Source organism: Lissotriton helveticus, chromosome 1_1, assembly GCF_964261635.1.
Source record: "Lissotriton helveticus chromosome 1_1, aLisHel1.1, whole genome shotgun sequence".
In the NCBI taxonomy this organism is placed as follows: Eukaryota; Metazoa; Chordata; class Amphibia; order Caudata; family Salamandridae; genus Lissotriton; species Lissotriton helveticus.
The window spans coordinates 14,609,001-14,631,747 of NC_136057.1; the positions used below are offsets into that span (position 1 = coordinate 14,609,001).

At 45.1% G+C, this 22,747-nt stretch overlaps 1 protein-coding gene across 1 annotated transcript in view; it reads left to right on the forward strand.

The window, feature by feature from the left end:
• Positions 1-22,747, forward strand: part of LOC144757290 (olfactory receptor 5V1-like) — a 54,957-nt gene that overhangs the window by 18,742 nt on the left and 13,468 nt on the right. The window contains exon 2 of the mRNA XM_078646371.1: positions 21,020-21,940. Coding sequence (XP_078502497.1) covers positions 21,020-21,940 — 921 coding nt within the window. The remainder of the gene's footprint in view (positions 1-21,019; positions 21,941-22,747) is intronic.

The window sequence follows — 22,747 nt, forward strand, 5'->3', positions numbered from 1 at the left end:
GGTCTGGTACAACCCCTCCAGAGTCTTAAGATCCAGCTCTAAATGCCTCCGAGTCCAGCCAAGGGCCAGGACCTTGAGAAATAGCTGTTGTGCCTTTTCTTACATAGCCCCCCTACTCTGGAACAAACTGCCCCTCCATCTTTCGTCCCTATCTAACCATTCGGCCTTTCGGAAGGGTCTGAAAACATGGCTCTTCCCCAATTAATTTGTGTCACTCTCTTTAACTCGTGGTCGTCGTCTCTTTCTGCTAAGCGCCTTGGGACCTTTTTGGTGAATCGGGCGCTATACAAGAACTTATGACTATGACTATGACTATCTGGGCAATGTCTTAAGTGCCAAAAGGAAAACTGTAATCCTTTTGGAGTCAAATTCAACAGGTAGGTGCCTCTCACCTCCCTTTATGAGTAATGCTTCTCACTAGGCCTGGGCAGAGCTCGGGGAGTTCTGCTACGTGGGACTCCGCAGAGCAGCAAAAACCTCCGCGAAGTTCCTTGAACTTCAGTGGGCGGAGCTTCTTAACACCTTGGCTGCTAAGGCTTTTCCCCTCCTGTGCTGCAGAATTAGGTCTTCCATTGTTTCATGACGAGTTGACCTTGTCATGAGCACAGCTCCAGTGTGCCTCATGACGAGTTCACTTTGTCATTAGCATGGAAAAGGGCACACGCTCGCACCATGTTTTTGACATTTTGTAACGTGAGGCGCGTTCTCGCGCTTGAAATTGTGTGCGAACGGCACTTGAGGAAAAAATCTGCTCAAGGATGCAGCCGCAGTCACTAGCACTCTCTTGCACTCTCTATCTTCATAAACAAGCATTGGCAGATGTCACTGGTGCAGCGAAAGCCGCGCGAGTAGTCAGCAAGTCTCACGAGTGTTCGTGGGTGGTTGGCAAATCTCACTGGCCCTCGTGGGCAGCTGACACTGGCAAATATCACCAGTGCTCACAAAAACCTGACTGGAACGTTGCAAACAAAATTAAATTCCACTAGGAGGCCAAATGCAAAATTTATTGGGAACTCTGCATTCTCCGCAGAACACGGAGTGCCTAAACTCCACAAATTCTACAAGCTGAGTAGATTTTTACACCAGGCCTGCTCCTCACACATACACACACACAAGTATTGCTATTTTACAATTTGCAATGCTTATTGTATAATATTATTTCAAGATAATATAAGTATAAATTAGCTGACAGAAGGGATAGCATTATGATTGCTAAATACACCACACTCATATTCAATAATAATAATAATAATCCACATTTGTATAGCGCACAATCACCCGTTAGGGTCTCTAGGCGCAGGGGGCCGTCGGGAAGATTAAGCGAGCTATTGCCCAGAGTCACATGGTGCTGGGCTAACCTGCCGCCGGAGCCGGGGATCGAACCGTGGTCCCCAGATTCCAGCGTCAGTCGCCCTGGCCGCGGCGCCACACCTCTCCCAGAGATTCAAGAGGATCACTCATCCCTACAGAGCTAGTGTAAAACTTGAGTAAGTTATTGTTATGTGGCAGATTTGCAGCCTGATTATTTCAGAATAGTACCACCTCCTCATAATTTTATGCCATCAGACCTGATGTGGGAGACCCATCTGCCGTGAAGTCGCCCCCATACACTGTTCTCTGTGATCCCTTTCTCATAAATGAGGCCTATGGAGTCAGGAGGGCTTTGCCTGTGCTTGACTTCTGTGTTGACCAGGATTCAAGTCCCAAGTCAGGACAGTACAGTGATCCCATTGAAAGTACAGAAACACCAGTCTCGTATTTAAAATGTGCACAAATGCACCGGTCCACATGCATGTAATCACAGTTCCTGTCTTTTATTTTTCTGTATGTCAATATGGCTCTGCGTCATACATGAAGTGTAAGACTGTAGGTATGTAAGGACATTCTTGAAGGTGTTTTCATCTCAATCCTTTGCAAAAGGTCTTTGTGATACAACCTCATTAAAGGTGAGATGAAAAGTGTTTGGTACTTGCATCTTCACTGCAAGTCCCAAGGACTGTTAATCCACTCTTCCAAACAGACATCACCTTGTAGTGGGGTGGCCCATAGATTGACAACAGAAACACTCTCGGTAGAGCTGTATAAATCCACCATAGATTGACGCGGTCCCTCAAATACTATGAACACTCACCATGCACCACTGTTATCCAGAACATAAACAAAATCTTTGTTGGCACTATGCAAACATAAGCACAGGGAGGCCTTGAGTCAGTGTGGTTTGCACTACTTTAATGTAGCAGTCTAGATTTTGATTTTAACTCACTGGTTATTCAAAGCTGTAGGTTTGTGGTTGACTTGAGGTTTCTAAGCTTAGCTTCAAACCCTGCAAAAGATGAAGGTTTGAGTGATCGTGGATTCTTAACCCCCGCCTAGGTGGTCCGGCACGTCTGTACTCATGCCAAAGTACATTTCAGAAGGTGATCAGTGTAGCAATGCATGCTTTGGGATATTATTCAATACTCTCAACATACTACAAAGGTTAATTATCTATGGGACACCATTACTGAAAACCTTTGTAGTGAAGGTTTGTTTATGCGTGTCATTGTTGCGATCGACCACTAAGTTTGGGGTTAAGATGCTGTAGAAGGGAATGTGCAGCCAGGTTTTGTTAAGTGCCTTTGCTAATGCTTTGGAACTGAAGGCCGACCCCTGATCTGAGTGAAAGAGAAGAACTCCATCTATTGCTACTAAACACAACAAGTCTTTCATGACTGTACAAGCCGTGACTTGCTGGTAAAGCCACTTCAGTTAAAGGGATGACAGAAATCTACTGTTACCTTTATGTGTTTATATTTATTCATTTGTTTAAGCAGGCCAATCTGATCATTATTTATTATCTTGAATGAATTTTGTGCTTTAGTTAGAGTCGTTTGAGTGGATCTGGTCATTGCTGAAGGCTTCATTAACAGGCAGAGCTTGTGCTGTTGGACATATTGCAGAGTTTTCCAATAACGTTCATTTTATGTTATGTTAATTCGGTTTTGATATAGTGTGTGACTTGTCCATGAAAGGATATGTTGGCGTTTTTACAGTCAAGAGATTAGAGGGTATTGAGAGAGTAGCTAGTTAGAACAGCCACGTTTTGAGATGTTTTTTAAAACTGAAAACTAGGACATGCACACATAAACAGAGGGAGTTTATTCCAGTGAAGGAGGGAAAGATAAGAAAACTCCCATCCGCCATATTTTGACTTACAAATGCGATGAGGATGTAGCAGAAGTTTAGTTTTGATCTTAGATTACTGTCAGGGAGATATGGGATAAGTCTGTCCTGGAAATATTTTTGGCCTAGCTTTGACCTAGATGTATCAGTGAGGCAGACGAGTTTAAGAAGAACCCTGCCCGCTCCACATCTTCCACAGAGCCACCACGGTCATAGCACCCAAACTGCTTCCTCTAAACCGCCACAGTCAACCCCCTCCTGAAGAAACCATCTGCTGACCCAACGGACCGCAAGAACTTCAGGGCCTTCTCCCTGCTTTCTTTTGCAGCCAGGGTCATTGAACAGTCCATCATAAGCCAGCTATCAAACATTATTGAAGCCAACAATGTCCAGTACATCTCCCAATTCAGATTAAGCAGCAACCACAGCACCAAGACAGCCCTACTTGCCGCCACCGACTACATCTGCTCCCTCCTCGACAAGGGTCAAATGTCAGCCCTCATCCTCCTGGACCTCTCAACTGCTTTTGATACCGTCTCCCACCACACACTAGCCACCAGACTCCACAATGCCGGCATCCTTGGAAAGGCCCTTGACTGGAAATGCTCATTTCTCACAGGCAGAACTCATTGAGTCAGGATCCTGCCCTACTTGTTGGAGCCAACAGGGACCAGATATGGAGTGCCCAAGAGATCCTTCCTTAGCCCTACCCTCTTCAACATCTACTATGGGCACAACATCATCTCCTATGCCGACAACACACAGTTCATCATCTTACTCACCAAAGAACCCAACATCACCAGAAAAAACTTCCAAGAAGGGATGAAAGCCATTGTCACCTAGATGAAGAGCTGCCTGAAACTCAACTTTAGGAAAACAGAAGTCCTCATCCTTGTCTACCCTCCCTCTGCATAAGATAACACCTGGTGGCCCCCGCCCTCGGAAAACCCCCTCCCCGACAGACCACGCATGAAATCTCTGCATAATACTTGACTCATCGCTCATGATGAGCCACCAGATCAATGCCGTATCCTCAGCCTGCTTAAACACCATCTGCGTAATCCAATTTTTTTTTTCGATGGATCCCTGCTGAATCCAGAAAAATGGTAATGCACGCCCTCTTCATTAGAACACTCGACAACAGGAACACTCTCCATGCCGGAATAAACAATAAACTACTCCACAAACTCCAGACCGTCCAGAACACCGCAGCCAGACTGATCCTAGGCATCCCCGGTAACAACCACATCACCCAACACCTTTGCGATTTCCACTGGCTCCCCATCGAAAAAAGAATAACCTTCAAGCTCTTCACTCACGCATACAAGCCCTCCACAACATTGGACCAGCATACCTAAACAACTACCTCCCCTTCCACGCACCCAAGAGACACCTCCAATTACCTGACCTCTCTCTGACCACCATCCCACGCATCTACAAGACCAGAACGGTAGGAAAGTTGGAAAGGAATCTGGTCATCCATTCCAGGGCCACTCCTCCTATACCGGCCTCCCTCATTCTCAAGAGCAAAGTCTGGTGGTCAACTGTGTCTGATGCGGTGGCGAGGTCTAATAACACAAGGAGGGTGGGTTGGCTCTGATCTAGGGCAAGCCTGATGTTGTCGGTAACGGCCACTAGGGCCGATACTGTGCAATACTTGGGCCGAAAGCCCGATTGGTCCAGGTCCAAGTAGCCAGCCGCTTTGATATGGTCGGATAGGTGCTTGTTGACATGTTTTTCCAGGACTTTGCTCAAATAAGGTAGGAGGGCGATGGGGCCGAAATTTGATAGATTCTCGGTGGGCATTTCGGTATTCTTCTGGATAGGGATAACCTGGGATGGTAAGTGTCCTTCCTCAAGAGATTGGTTTAATATGGAACAAATGGGGTAGGATAGTATTTTTGCAAGGGATGCAGAGATCTTAGCCGGGAGGATGTCAAGCGGAATTTGCCTTTCTAGTGAGTTTGAACCAGTATGTGTTGCACAATTGCTAAGGGACGCTTTCTTTTTGAAGGCACTTATCCACACCCAGAGCTGTTTGGGTCTGATCATTTTCCTTCATGAGGCTTTACAGTCATTGGAATCCCAGACCTACATTGTAATACTGTGCATAAAATGACAAGTCAGAGGCAATACCTTACCTGAAGGCTTTGCTTTCTGCAAGGCTGGGAGTAATGCTTTCACCTGTGCAATCTGTGTTGTTGGTGCACGTGTAAGGCCTTCACACTTGTGTGCTCAATTTTAAACTCTCTGAGCCCATTTCACAAACTGTGGGGCATATTACCGAGCAATAGTGATAATTATCGCTATTGCTTGGTTAGAGACAAAATTTTACCGCTGAGCTGCGGCGATTTTTACCGCAGATAAACCTTGGTATTACCAAGGTTTATCGCAAATGCGATAAAAATCGGCCGCAATGCATGAATATCGCTGAAAAGTCAGCGATATTCATGCATTACCGAGCTAATGCTCTTAGCCATGTTATCCACCTCCCATTGGATAACATGGCTAAGAACTGCTCAGGGGCAGGTGTTAGCTTTTGGAGATATTTGCGCTTAGCGCGAATATCTCCAAAAGTTGGTAATAGGAGATAGCGATGTTAGCGACTGTTTCCAGTCGCTAACATCTTGGCACGCCCACTTTGCATGTCATTAGTGATAAATATCACTGACATGCAGAGTGGGGCCCAAGATGGTCGCTATCTCCTACTAGCTGTCGCTAACTGGTGTTAGCGACAGCTAGGTAATAGGGAGATAATAATTTTATCTCCGCTTTCTTGGCTTTTAAAGCCAAAAAAGCGGAGATAAACCCCCTTGATAATATGCCCCTCTATTATATAGTACATAAGGTAGTACTACCACACTCTTCTGCTAAAAACTGCTCAGTTTCCTCATCGGCTGCATCTATAGTGCGGAGATGCCCCATGTGGGGTGATTCAGGCGCTCTACAAATGACACAAATAAAAATAAATAAATAAGAATACTACTACTTTCTTACTACAAATGTAATTGACAAATCTAAGTATGAATACCTGCACTGCCACCTCTCCTATCACCTTAGCAAATGTACTCCTTAGTATTAAATGTGGGAGGTACCAGGGGAGTGCTGGGGAAAGGGGGAAGCTATACACCACAAAGGGAGAGGCGTCTAGAGAAATGTAGGGAGGCGTTTAGGGAGTGACAGGCTACTGCCAACACCTACCCGTAAAAGAGTAAGCACACTGGTGTTCACAAAGTACCCCTTTCTGCAGCCCTAAAGGTGACTAAACTGTAACAAATGTACTTCATACCAGCCTCAGAGTAATCCAAGCATCACACATGGCCACACAAACACATTGCCACACACTGCAATGGAAAATAATGGTATCAGAGACTTAATATAACACCACAGTTGATATATAGCTAAATAAAAAACACTAAATTGAGTCTTAACTATATCATTTTTTTTAAATATAGATAATTACTAAGCAATTATTGTATTATTTAAAATATAATAAACATGTCATTTAAAATATAAATAACACTTACAGTTTTGTAAGCAATATTTTTGAAAATTCTTTATTTATATTTTTACAGAACATAAGTAACATGTAACAAAAGACTGTGACAACTACATGCCGGATTCGCCATGATATTGAAATCAATAACACAGCTCGGCCTTCCTGAATAAACCATCTTTAACACTAGTTTAACCTCCTCATCCCTCCCACTCACCTCAACTGCTGTGTCCTTTATACCACACTTTTTCCTCACTCTGTGGATTTACCTGCGATTCCCCTTTTTGTGAACAAAATTAGAGATCATTTATATTAATATAATACATAACTTAAAAAAAATGTAACATATAATAAATAAAAATGTTGCATGGGTGGTAATTATTCAAAACGCTTTGTTAAGATGTATTATTTCTACACTAAATAAATATATTTAAATTAATTATTTAATACATATAATTTCATGTGCTAATGTGATGTAACTTTTTATTTGTTTACGTTTATATTAATAATAAAAACTTAAAATCTTTCACATTAATGTTATAATAAATATATTTACATTTCTAATGATTTTCTCTATACGTTTGCATGGGGAGATCGGCAACACATTGGCATGGATTTTCATGCATGACTGAAAAGGTACTAGTAGTCCCTTTGCATTTGAAATTCAGTCTTGGCTTTCTCCACCCACTGAGCTGAGGGGTTGGAAAAATGTACCTTTGTGAATAGGCCCTTATTTTTTTCAGCCGCTCTCTCCGCTGCGTCACAAGCAGCTGACGACTGATGTTTAATGCCCTCTGAAGGTTGTGAAAGTAGAGTGTGATATTCCATCAATGAGTGGGATTTCCTGGTGACATTGAAGAAAATCTTGGTTCTCAATGTCAGATCATATTCATATTGAAAGTCTAAACTTACAAGGCTCTTGGTCCAATGTACCTAACTAACCGGGAGAGTCCTTGAATCTGGCATGCACGATTATGGTTCCTGGCTCTAAAGTTGGTATTGGGGAGACCATATAAATCTTATAACCCTGTGCCCTCAGTCATTCTTTAACCCCTTGCCTGCGGGGCAAATTCCCTCGCTGTGCTAGGTGGCAGGGGGTCACGCACAGCGCCCCGGTGCTCATGACGAGATCAGCGCGTCACGGCCACACCCGTTTCTTCAGAACGTTCAGCACAGCAGGGGAATTAGCCCCACGTGCGAGCGTTCTGACCGTTATGACGAGCTCAGCTTGTCATGAGCACACGGCCACCGAAGGCTCATGACGAGCTGAGCTCGTCCTGAGCATGGGAGGGGTTAATGACTGCTGTTTGTAATGGAATGAGAACCTTTTCTACTCTAGTCCACCCCGGTGGGATTCATATGGAATGTGTAAGCAATCGGTGCAGTGTGTCCTTCATTGTACATCCAGCCTGACTAGGAACCTCCTGAATGTCAAGTTGCACTCATTGTGCTGTAAGTAGAAGCACGCAGGAGCCACCATGTCCAATTGTAACTCTCTGAGAATGTGAGTCTCAGACTCCTTTCAGTCTTGTAATATTATTAACAGTAAACAACCGTTACAACGCAACTATTACAACGGACTACTTTTACAACGCAACTTTTACAACGCAGGATCCATTACAACGAACTACCATTACAACGCATTTTTTTACATTGCAGATGCCGTTACAACGCATGCCATTACAACGTAAGTATTGGTAAGTATATATTTATATTAAAAATGTTATAGGTTTGGGTTTTTGGGTAAAGGGGTATTTTTAGGGTTCAGGGCTAGGTTTGGGTTTTTGGGTACAGGGGTATTTTTAGGGTTCAGGGCTAGGTTTGGGTTTTTGGGTAAAGGGGTATTTTTAGGGTTCAGGGCTAGGTTTGGGTTTTTGGGTAAAGAGGTATTTTTAGGGTTCAGGACTAGGTTTGGGTTTTTGGGTACAGGGTTATTTTTATGGTTCAGGGGTAGGTTTGGGTTTTTGGGTACAGGGGTATTTTTAGGGTTCAGGGCTAGGTTTGGGTTTTTTGGTACAGGGGTATTTTTAGGGTTCAGTGCTAGGTTTGGGTTTTTGGGGAAAGGGGTATTTTTAGGGTTCATGGATAGGTTTGGGTTTTTGGGTACATGGGTATTTTTAGGGTTCAGGGTTAGGTTTGGGTTTTGGGGTACAGGGGTACAGGGTAAAAATAAAGTAAAATTAAAATTAAATTAAAATAAATTATATAAATTTTAATTAATTACATTTTTAAAAATATTATATACTTACCAATACTTACGTTGTAATGGCATGCGTTGTAAAGGTATCTGCGATGTAAAAACATGCTTTGTAATGGTAGTTCATTGTAATGGATCCTGTGTTGTAAAAATTGCGTTGTAAAGGTAGGCGTTGTAAAAGTATGCGTGGTAATGTCATACATCCATTATTAACTGATCCCTTAGCTTTACTCATTCCGCTTAACTTAGAGAGCAGGTTCTGACAAAATTGTGAAGGCCCTTTCGAATGATATCCACTCATTCTAAGTTCCTTTCATTGAGGAAAAGGACGTACCTTGTAACGGAGTGCAGGCCCGGTCTGGACGGAGGAACGTTTGGAGAACATCTGGCAGAAGGCTGTCAAGGAACTAGCTTAGGATCAGATGTACTAACATCAGGAATACTGATCTCTTAATTGTGATTCTTTTGAGTTTCATTACCAAGTCCTAGTTGTTTGTAAATAGATCTATTTCATACATATTATTGAGGTAGGTTGCTTTCTGAGGTCAGCAGGCCACCATGCCTGTAACTGCTTTTAAATAACGCAATCTTTTTGTTTTTCAAATGCAGCCCATTTTCCCTAAAGGAAGTTTCCTTTTTTAAGAGTCGGCAGTGGTTCAAGGGACAGCTGCCTGCTCTTAAAAAATAGTTTGCAATCAATGTTTTGTGACTGTAATTCAGTCGCAAACCATTCATACGTCCCATTCAGATTCGGTATTTGGAAGGGACGCCCTAAACACACCCCTTTCCAATGCCTAATCGTAAACACAAATTGCAATTTGCTAATGCATTACCCAATCACAGTTTGAGTTTTGTGATCAGAAATGACCGTTTTGTACATGTGACCCCAGGAATCCTAGCAGGCCTAAAACGTGTGTATGTTATGACAGCGCCACGTAGGCACTCACTCACCCACTCATTAATCCATACAGGCACTGACAGACCTACTCACACACCCACACAGGTATTTACAGAACCACTCACCGACCTATCCAGGTACTCACACATTCACTCACAGATCCATGTATCCACTTGCACACCCAGTTACAGACCCACAGAGACACTCTCACACCCACTTACCGACCTACACAGACACTCACACACTCACTCACAGTTCTATGCTGGCACTTTCATATCCATTCAGAGCCCCACACTGGGAGTCACACACCCATATTACCATTTCATGGTTGCTTTGCGCATTGCGGATGGGCAGAGCTGCTCTGCTCTTTGAGCAGGGCAGGGAAGAAGTTGTTTGCCCACTTCTGAGTGCACAAACACTGTTTGGTCGGCCCTCTCAGGCCGCCCAAACCACTCATGCACACTCTCTCCTTCTCCACACAGGCTGCATTGCTGCCTGCATGGAGAACATGCCCACCACATACGCCTCAGGCTGGGCGCTGTCCTGACCAATCACAGCGCTGCTTGCAGTGTTGTGATTGGCTTAGGGAGGGAGCCTGGCTGCCTGCTTCCTGATCCTGTCAGAGGCAGGGGAGCAGGAGCCAAGAAGACACGGGACCCGGGGAAAGGTAAGTTTGGTGTTAATCTCCCACCTCTTGTGAATCCGACCCTGTGACCCCTCACTCCTGCCCCCACCCATGAGCAATGCCGGTCGCTCATGTCTCCACACCCCTCAGACTTCCACTCACAGACCCACACAGGCACTCGCAGACCCACTCACAAACCTACTCATCCACTCACATACCCACTCACAGACCTATGCAGGTACTCATAGAGACACTCACATACCCATGCAGGTACGCACAGACCCATGCGTCCACTTACACGTCCGCTTACAGGCCCACACAGACCCATTCACAGACCTACTCATCCACTCACATACCCACTCACAGACCTATGCAGGTACTCATAGAGACACTCACATACCCATGCAGGTACGCACAGACCCACTCACAAACCTACTCATCCACTCACATACCCACTCACAGACCCATGCATCCACTTACACGTCCGCTTCCAGACCCACACAGGCACTCGCAGACCCACTCTCAAACCTACTCGTCCACTCACATACCCACTCACAGACCTATGCAGGAACTCATAGAGACACTCACATACCCATGCAGGTACGCACAGACCCATGCATCCACTTACACGTCCGCTTACAGGCCCACACAGACCCATTCACAAACCTACTCATCCACTCACATACCCACTCACAGACCTATGCAGGTACTCACAGACCCATGCATCCACTTACAGGCCCGCTTCCAGGCCCACACAGGCACTCCCACACCTACTCACAGAGCTATGAAGGCTCTAACAGACCCACTCACAGGGCTTCACTGAAACTCCCGTACCCATGTGTGCCCCCATAAAACAACCCTCACACCCATTCACAGACCCAGGCACTTATACACCCACTCACAGACCCACTGAGACACTCACACACCCCCTCAGAGACTTACTCATACACCCACTCACAGATCAACAAAAACACTCACACACCACTCACTCACACACCATAGACTTACTCAGACACTCACACACCCACTCAGAGACTTACTCATACACCCACTCACAGATCAACACAAACACTCACACACCACTCACTCACACACCACTCATAGACTTACTCAGACACTCACACACCCACTCAGAGACTTACTCATACACCCACTCACAGATCAACACAAACACTCACACACCACCCACTCATAGACTTACTCAGACACTCACACACCCACTCAGAGACTCACTCACATACCCACTCATGGACCCACACAGGAACTTTCACACCCACTCACAGAATCACACAGTCAGTCATAGACCCATTGAGAGAGCTATGCAGGTACTCATACATCCACTCACATATCCATGCAGGCACTAACAAATCCAATCATGGACCCACAAAGGCACTCAGAGACTCATTCATGTATGCAAGCAAGTACTCACACACCCACTCACAAATCTAGGCAGGCACTCAGAAACCCACTCAGAGACCCATGCATCCACTTAAACATCCACTTATAGACGTTCACAGGCACTTGCACACTCACTCACATACCTGTGCAGGTATTCACAGACACATATAGGCAGTCGCACACCCACGTACAGACCCACACAGGCACTCAATAATAATAATAATAATAATAATCCAAATTTGTAAAGCGCACAATCACCCGTTAGGGTCCCTAGGCGCTGGGGGCCGTCGGGAAGATTAAGCAAGCTATTGCCCAGAGTCACATGGTGCTGGGCTAACCTGCCGCCGGAGCCGGGGATCGAACCGTGATCCCCAGATTCCAGCGTCAGTCGCCCTGGCCGCGGCGCCACACCTCTCCCACACACACCATCTCTCAGAACACCCACTCACAGAGACCCACACACACCCACTCTCAGACCCACACAGACACTCACATATCTACTTACTGATCCACACAGTCAATTATATATCCACAAACAAACCTGTAAAGGTAAATCCTAAATGTGCTGAGGTGTATTAAATGTGTGCTTTAAGCTTGTGGATCCGAGACAGATCCAGGGAGTCGAGTAAAAATATCAAAAAACGGAACTACAAAGAAGATGAACCAGTCATGTATCGATACATCCACTTAGACATTCAGCCAAACACTTACACAGCCTCTCATAAACCCATACATATACTAATACAGCCACTGACACACCCAGCCACACACTAATATAAACACTGACACATTCAGGCACACATTGTTACAGAGACTGACACATGCAGGCAAACAGCAATACAGCCGCTGTCACTCAGGCACACACTGATACAGCCACTGACACACCCAGTCATACACTCATTAACAAACCCACTCACTCATTGATAGAGCCACTAACTCACCCTGACAAACAATGATATAGACACTGACACAAAAAGTTACACACCAATACAGCTACTGATATACCCAGCCAAACACTGATACACTCACTTGCACACCCAGTCAAACACTGATACAGCCTCTCAAACACCTGTACACACACAGATACAGCCACTGACACACCCAGTCACACACTGATACCGAGTCTGACACACCCAAAAATAATTGTTAGACCCTGACACAGCCAGATGCAGCTAGTGACACACCCAGACACACTCTGATACAGAGACATACACATTCACATTCATGCACACACAAATACACTCACTGACATACCCAGGCACTGACCAATACAACCAGTGACACATCCAAGCGTACACTGATACAGCCTCTGACACACCCAGGGACACACCAATGCAGTTTTTCACTTACCCATACACACACTGATACAGCTACTGACACACCCAGCCACACTCCGATACAGAAAATGACACATCCAGGCACATACCCAATCACAAAAGAGGGACTCTGGGCTTTTTTGACAGTGCCAGCATATGTGCCTAAACTTATTAAAGATACAGAAAGTATACGAGATTATGAGACAAGGGAAAACTAGGGGAACCTGTTTTGAGTGGTCATGAGATGTAGGAGGTTGTGGATTCCACCTCTGAGAAGTTGGGGTCCTCACATACCCGGCTGGGTGTCATGCTTCATCACAAGGCTGCTCCTCGTCAGGTCGACGCTGCAATACCTGACAGGCTCCCTTCGAGGGGCTCTTTGGCGGAGATCTTTTAATCCAATTTGCCATTTGGTGCCGTGTTGGTGAGGGGCCTGCCAGAGCAGATAAGTGAGCAGAGGTATGTAACCTGAAGGAAGTTTAAAACTGGCTTGGAAGTACCAACAAAAACAATTTTAATCAATAGGTCTCCCAACCTGATTAAAAGAGACAACAGTGCATGTCTGAGATAATGTTTCACGTAGGGTGTTTTATTGGGTGGTCAACATATTTCTCGCCTAGTAGTCAATCAATCTGGTGGTGATTCGTCAGGACCTTATGAAATCAAATCTATCTACACATGGGTAGTTATATGGGTTAAACTACCTCTTTAAACCAGCCTAACACAAACTTTGTGTAGTACCTGATAGAACATGACCAACCCCAATCGGGTTTCTCATTTTACTTCATCAATACCCGGCAGGTATCACACAAGACATTTCCCTTTGTAGTTTGCTGAATACGTAACAGTCTCTCTGACCTACTCACTTCTGCCAGGCTCGGGAGGTACATCTCATGAACACGCAAAATGGGTTCCCCTAGTTTTCCCTTGTAATTAAGAACAGCATACTTTCTTTATCTTTATATCCAGGCACATACTCATACAGCCAATGATATGTCCACTCACATATAGCTACAGCCACTTAGACATTCAGCCAAGCACTGATACATTCTCTCAAACACCCATATTCATATTGATTCAACCACTGACACTCCCAGGCACACACTCATACACCCAATAACATGCCCACTCACATTGATACAGGCACTTACACATCCAGTCTTGCACTAATATAGTCACTGGCATGTTAAAAACACCAGAATTAGCTCTTTGTTTGACCAGATGGTGGTTCAAAAAATAATTTTTCTTTGGCAGATGGTATTTTGAACAGTTTTTTCAATTTATTTTTTTGTTTGTTTTCAACGAAGAGTAAACAGGGTACTAAAAGGGTAAGGTAAGGGAAATGCAAAGAAGCAATTGGCTTCAGTGTTCCAGAAACATTTAGTGGCATGTGCAGGGTCTTAATGCGCCAAATCAAAAGGCATGGTTTGGGTGTGTAATTGCGTGAATTCACGATTCCAGTCAGTAGATTTGCAAATTTGTGAAATGTGTAAACAGAGTAACTTTCTTGAAAAACAGATATAGGTTGCCATATTTATACTTATAAATATATGTACACTGATGTCATTAATGGAAGGAGAGGGATTCACATGTATAATACCTAATCATTTGTAAACTTTTTGGCGACTAAGCAAATCACAACTTGGACATTCATAGCAATCATGTGATCGGAATTAACCGTAGAATCCTTTTAATCCCTTCTATGTTTTACAGTCTCGTGTAAGTACTGCGCTACTAAAGACATCATTTAAAAAAATAATACTTGTTCAATCACATGTACAAAAACATTATATTGCTTTTTAGAATGGATAATGGTGGCCTTCGACTCTTATGAGTAGATGCATCATTGTTGCCGTTTGCGATTCCTAAATTGCGAAAATTAAGGAATTGCAATTTAGAAATCGCAAACGACAATGCATGGACAATTCGCATTTATTTTTGCGATTCTATATTTTTCCTTAATTGTGATTCACAATTTGCAAATCGCAATTAAGGAAAACCCTTCCCATTGATTCCTATGGGCCAAAAGGCCCATAGGAATGAATAGGAAGGCAATCACATTTTGTGAATTTCAAATTGCGAATCGCAAAATGTGAATGCAATTTCAAGGGTGCAGGGGGGGGTCCAAAGAACCCCTCCCTGCACCCCTGAAATGTAACTTTAAATGCAATTTACACACACACCTGCCCCAAGGGCAGGTGTGTGTGTAAATTTAAACTTCCAAAAATGCAATTTGTGCATATTTTATAGTTTTCTGTGAATTAGCATGAAGTTCAATTTCATGCTATTTTACCCCTTCCAAATTGCGAATTCGCAATTCAAAAATAATCATGCATTGCATTTAAGAAATCTCAAATTGCGATTTCTTAAATGCAATCGAAATTTTAGAAATCGCAACATGGTTGCGATTCCTAAAATTGCAAAATGCATGATGCATTCCAAATTAGTCAATTGCATTCGCAAACGGCCGAAAATTGCGATTCGCACCGTTTGAGAATGCATTTCTGTTTGATGCATCTAGGCATTAGCTCTCTCCCTATGCCAGTCTCTGAAGTAAGAAATGTAGGTATTTGGTTTTGATGCTGAATTGTCATTTGGGGATCAGATCAACACATTGGCATCATCATGTTTTTCTAATAAGAACGTTGAGGGAGGTGTTACCCTTTATTCCCCCAGATTTGCAAAAATCCGTGGTCATCTCCCTATTTTTAACTTGGCTTGATTATTGCATTGCCCTTTATGGCTATTAAACAGAGACAAATTAAACAAGCTTCAGATGTTGCAGAATATAATCTGTCGATTACTCAAGAAAATTCCCAAGTTTAAGTCTGCATCAGGTGCACTGGCAGAACGTCATTAGCTCCCGGTCAGAAAAAGGATTGCCTTTAACCCCTCCCATGCTCATGATGAGCTGAGCTCGTCATGACCGTTAGAACGCTCAAGTGCGGGGCTAATTCCCCTCCTGTGCTGGCCGTCCTAACGTACGGGAGTGGTCGTGACGAGTTCAGCTCGTCATGAGCACACGAGAAACGTGGCTCATGACGAGCTGAGCTTGTCATGAGCACCGGGGCGCTGTGCGTGCTCCCCCTCCCCCCAGCACAGCGGGGGGAATCGGCCCCGCAGCCAATGGGTTAAGGCCGTATGCCGGGCACACAAACCATTGCATGGTTCAGGACCAGAGTATCTCAAAGGTGAATTTAGGTGGAACTCCCCAAAAAGATTACTATGATCCGCCACTTCAAGCTCAGTGAGCATTCCTAGAATTAAGAAAACGGCATGGGATGAGTGCAGTTTTATTGATTCCACCTGCAATGTTTGGAATAGACTGTCCCTACATCTTAAAAGACATGTTAAGTTTATTTGCTCTTAAAACATGGCTGTATTCACTTTCTTTATAGTTTTGTAGCTCTCAGTGTCTTATTGTTATGGCGGGTTCAGGTGTTCATTGTAGGATTATGCTAGCGCCAAGACGCTCTAGGGCAACTGTGCACGTTAGGAATTTTAAAATCAAATCATACATATTTTACACTAAGTATATATATGATTTTTCCATTTAAAATGTATATAAAGTAAATGTATTAAAAATATATACAGCTTTAAAAAAAACTAAGTTAAAAAGCAAAATAAAGGGCAGTATACTTAAATTGTAGAAAGTAACTAAAAAAACGATAAAATTAAAGGGACATCAAATCTTTGGAATTCAGTGAAAAAAACAAACTTACAGGGACATTATAGTTAGGAAGTTAAATGTAAAAAACTTTAAAAATTCACTGAAAAAAGACAACGGTTTCAGAGACGTTATAGTTAGGCTCAGATTGTACATGCACAAAACCAATGGAATTCAGCAGTTATAGTTAACTGAGCTAGCAACAGCTTATGCCTGCACTGCTTATGACATCACATTTTACATCACACATGACATGGTCATTGACATCACAGGCCCCCTTCCCTGATCCTTTAGTTGCCCCTGGAACCCCCTTGCTGGGGCCGGCTCACTAGCTATGTCACGGGGAGCCGAACCCTCGGACATAGCGGTTTCCCTGCCAACACCAGCTCAGGCAGGGAAATCTTTGTTTGCTCCCATATGGTAGGAGTATTTTTGATTCTCCCACCAATCGAGAGCAAGCACAAAGTCTACTGGCTCCCTTTGCATGTGGAGAGCTGGTCGGGCCTGAGGAGGCCCAAACGCTCTCCCGCAGCCCCCAACAAACCTTTCAGCAATGCAGACTCTGGGCTGATGGGGTCCGCGGTCCTTGCAATCTCCTTCCTTTATTTTAACTTGTGGCAATGGTGGATAGGGTTCCCAGGTCCTAATAAGGCTTGGGGAGGAAGGTCCCGCAGCCTGCTCCCCTATATTTGAAAAATTGCACTGGGGATGTGGTCCCTAGAGCTGGGGAGGTGGGCATGCAACTCCTCCCCCTTTAAAATAAATGAGCCCCTGGGGAATGGAATCCCCAGGACTTAAAGAGGCTAGGGAAGGGGAGCCACTCCCATTTCAAATATATGTGGCCCGGTAGATGGCGTCTCCAGGGCCATATTAGGCTAAATAAAAAGGCCCTGGGTATGGGGTTCCCAGGGTCTGGCACTGTGGCCTGCTCCCCTCCACAAATGGTCAAGTTACCTTAGGACACAAATGTGGCGAATTTCGGAAGGTTTTTAGGGTTTAAAACACTGCATCTTTACAGAACATTTAACCTAACTATAATGTTACTTTAACCTTTGTTTTTTCCAGTGAGTATATATATATATATATATATACTAGCAGCCCGTCCCGACGTTGTCTGGGAGCAACAGGCTTCCCCGACCCCCGCCTCCCGACATTGTTCAGCAGCCCGGCCTCCGCCCGGCCCATCCCCCGCCTGCCCCGACACCCACCTGCCCCGACATGGGTCCCCTCTGTCCCGACATGGGTCCCCTTACCTCAGCCGCCGTTCCTCCCACCTGTCCGCTGCTTGCACCACCGCCGGCCGGTCCGCTGCTCCTCACGTCAGCGCTCCTCCCCCGCGCCATGTCCGCCGCTCCCTTACCTCAGCCGCCGCTCCTCCCGCCTGTCCGCTGCTCGCACCGCCGCTGGCCTGTCCGCTGCTCCTCACGTCACCGCTCCTCCCCCGCGCCATGTCCGCCGCTCCTCCTTGCGCTCCTTGACGCCGCTCCTCCCCGCGCTCCTGACGTGAGCACGCACGTCGCGGCCGGCGCTACTTTGGAGGGACTACTTTTTTTTACTGTAAATTTTTTAAATAACGTTTTTTAGGTCTCGTGACCTATCAATGCGCGCAAGCGCATTGAGGGAGCGAGAATTCAAGTGCTCAAAAAAATCGTGAAACCAAGGGTTTCGTTCGTGCGGTTTTCTTTAAATTCACGTGAATCACGTGAGCAAACAAGCACGCGCATTCACAGCCACACAGCACATCAAAGGGCTTCCCCCAGCGTGCGCTCTGCGGCTTCTCCTCCCCTAACACGCTGGCATTCACGGCTGCACAACACATCAAAGGGCTTCGCCCAGCGTGTGCTCTGCGGCTTCTCCTCCCCTAACACGCTATCTCAGCTCTCCTGCCCCCATCCGGCTTCCCTCCGGCCACTCTCTAATTACCAACAGCCACCCAATCGCCCTACTAGAGCAAGAAGGATGCACTGCATTCTACGAGACCTATTGGCAACGCCAGTGCTTGTTAATTTATATAGCCTATAACCATCTACACACCCTGACGATTCCAACGGTGTACCGGGTGTGGGGATTGGCGCTGTGGTTCCCGAGTTTACCCGCCTCAAAGGCTGAAAGTTCTTCCTTTATTATAGTAGTATAGATGTATCCTAATGGTGGTTGCCGGTAGGTTGGTATACTTAGGACCAAAGTTTCCATAGGTAAAGTGTTTTTTTTTTACCAAACACTTTTAGCTCCGCTTGTGGAATCTTCTTGAAATTTTCAAAAAACTTTCCCTTTTTCGTTCATCTGCTGTGTTGAAAGGTTCAAAGCGGTGGTCTAGAAAAAGAGGGGTCCCAGAATGCGTTTTTCCCCATGTTATGTCTATGGGGATTTTTCATTTTTTGAACATGTCTACGGCCCAAACCACTGAATGGAATTACCCCAAATTTGGCAGAAAGCATTCTTTTTGTAATTCGGCGTCAATACGTTCAGTAGTTTCAGAGATATTTAAGTATAAAAAATGTAGATATCTGGGGACGCGAGTCCTTGCAGTGGTCCAGCGGATCCTACTAAATATTGATTGGCTGCCAAGTCTTCAACCAGGAAGTGTTGGCAGCTTCTTGGGACTCAGGGCAGAGCCCTGAGGGACACCAACCTTCAGCTTGTGTCTTTGTTGGTGCTAAGTCTATCTATAGCGTATTAAACATAGATAACAAAGCCTGTGAAGGAATTGGTTTTATCAAATTCAATCCATAAAATAAGGGATCATTTCTTTGAAACCATAATGACCCAAGCTGTCAAATAAAAGCTTTGTGATACTTCTCAAAATATGGTGAACAAGACCACCAATACATTACATACTTCATATTTATCATAAGTGATTTCTGGATTTGTGTTGTTCCATATAAAATTAGATATCATCTTACCTATTATATTAGGGTAAATTGTTGGTAATCCTAGAGGAAGCATAGATAAAATATACAGTAGCTGCGCACCAACCAATAAATAGGGGTGAGCAGTAAACTCTGCTCTGCCCACGGAGTTCATGGAATTTTTGTCAATCTGCTAAGAGGGCGGAGTTTGGCAAAAACTCTGCCTTCGCCACATAGCGGAGTTTGCCTGCACACACCACTATTTTTAGGCCAGGTAGGAGGGGGGCTGCCTCTCTATCTCGCTGGCATAAAAGTGTCCCTCCACAAAGAAGCCACAGAGCTCAGGGCCGGACTGGGAACCAAAACCAGCCCAGGCAAAGTGCTCGGATGCCACCCCCCGTCCCCCGGGGGGTTGTGGGTGGCGCCACACTTTTTGCCAGGGACGGTTTTCAGCCGATTTTGTTACAGGGCCGATTTTGCAGCTAAACCGACTCCCTGCCCGTGCGGCGCACCGGGGGATTGCCCGGTGCCCGCTACGGCCAGTCGAGCCCTGACAGAGCTGTTTGAGCAGGCTCCAATCTGTGTGCAGGCTTGGGATTAAGGCAGACGTCGGCTCTGCGGGACAGACCCCGAGAAATTTTTATTTTTACAATCACTGATTTTTATTGCCTAACACCAGCAGGTGAAAAGGTAGCTCTGATTCTATCCTGTCTTAACTGGTTTACTTATGTTATCACAGATCTGAAGGAGGTGCTTTTCATGGTAATAATGCACAGCACAGCTGCAAACAATACAAGAGGGTCGGTGCACATGGGGGAAACTGCGGCAGCAGGATAGTGGCTAGAGGAAATTTGGATAAGTGTCTCATAAAAATACATATCAAACCATCAGACAACAAAGTCATAAAGTTGGTACAAGGTCTGCAAGAGGACCAAACTGGCCCCAGTACTCTACACAACGACACACATGACTCTACATGTGGTTTCCAGAACAATATACACAATACTGCAGCTGTGACCTCCTGAACCTGGCACATTTCTGCAGTTGTATCCATCAGAAAAGAATGTGCCTTTTGGGAAATAAAATGTGTTGCCCAAAGGTATTTGTGAGGCACCTGTCTGGACCTAATATTTGAGATGTTTTGTTGAATCTGGCTAAAGGTTTACCCCATTGATCCTTGAGATTTCTAAGGGAACTTTCTTTTCTTTTCAATTGGATTAAGATATTGAAAGAGATAAAATAAAGAGCCCTCACTGAGCAGAACTGTATTTGACTGTTTCATCTCCTTCCATAGGTTTCTATGACCCACCTGCACTTTTGTACTCTTGATCACAGTGTCAACAACCACACATACTTCTTTCTGCCACTTAATCAGGTAAATTATTTGTGTCTCTTCTTTCTCTTTCTACAGACTCATTCTGGTAAATTCATGGTCAATGAAACCCAAGCTGACGAGTTTGTACTCCTGGGACTCACAGATATCCCCGAGCTGCAGGCTGTGCTGTTCATGGTCTTTCTGCTCATATACATGGCCACTGTCCTGGGGAACTGCACCATCATCACTGTGGCCTGGAGGGACCCCCATCTCCACTCCCCAATGTACTTCTTCATTGCAAACCTGTCCTTCTTGGACCTCTGCTACAGCTCGGCCACTGTCCCCAAAATGCTGGACCATTTCCTGGTGGAGCGGAAGACCATCTCGTTTGTGGGGTGCACCCTCCAGATGCTCTTCTTCATGTCTTTTGCTGGCACGGAGGCGCTTCTTCTGGCAGCCATGGCCTATGACCGCTACGTTGCCATCTGTCTTCCATTGAGGTACACTGGTGTCATGAGCCAGAGGGCCTGTGACTGGCTTGTGGCTGGCTCCTGGGCTGCTGGCATGGCAGACTCCTTGATACACACCATCCTGGCTTTCCAGTTGTCCTTCTGTGGATCCCACACTGTCAATCACTTCTTCTGTGACATTGTGCCAGTGCTCCAGCTCTCCTGCAGCAACACAACCCTCAACCAGATAGTGCTGTTGGCCTTGGGTGCCCTGATAGGGATGAGTTCCTTTACTCTCACCCTGACCTCGTATGTGAAGATAGTGACCGCTGTTCTCAGGATCAACACCACCGAGGGTCGCAGCAGAGTATTCTCTACCTGCAGCTCCCACCTTCTGGTCGTTATTTTATTCTACGTCACCATCATGTCCACATACCTGCGGCCTGGATCAAGCTCTGAGCTGGACCAGAACAGCCAGCTAGCTGTCCTCTATGCGGTGGTCACCCCGCTTCTGAATCCGTTCATCTTCAGCCTGAGGAACAAGGCTGTGAAGGAGGCTCTGTGGAGAGTGGGTGGCAGGCGGGGAGTGCCCACCCTCAAATAAAGCATGCTGATTCTGGGCCTAGAATGAAGTGAATGATCTATTGATGATCACTTGCATCAAATTAAGATACTTCCGGGATTGAAACTATTAGAAACAAGGCATCTCCTGCCCATCAATCCATCAACCAGGGATTTGTAGAATGTGGCAATACAACCATGATTAGCCTCAACGTGCTGCAGTTGCTAGCTGCTTTGTGGTGATCTGTTCATTCAAACAGCCAGGTCCCATAATATGAAGTTTCAGTAGCTTGATCAATAGTCAATAATTTTCTCTGGTTCCAAACTCTGCAAAAGACTTGCTCTTGGTTTCCTCCTTGTCCTTCAAATAACCTCTGGTGTGCTTGACCAAACCATTGTAGCCCTGCACACCAGCCCTCACTCTCTTACTCATTGTATCGCTCATAGACTGCTTCTTCTACCTTTTTTCAGGTTCGTTGTCTTCTCTAACACACTTTGTGAAGCTGAGATGTTTCACACAATATTTGATTCATCAGATCATGTATGTTTCTAAAAGGATGCAACCATTTTGACAGCTGGCATCTTGAAGTTCTGAACTCTCCCAGTGAGCTCTAAAGTATATGTTGGGCCCCCTCCTCTCCCATTTATTTACACCCAATTGTAGAGGCAGCCTGGCTCATCCTGGTTTCACTGGACTGAAGACATTTATAGTACACTAGCCTGCTCTTTATCAGTGACACTGAGATGTGCCAGCGGTGCAGTCAGAGTGGAAAGACAACATATTTGATTAAACTCCTTTTAAATCAATGCAGTG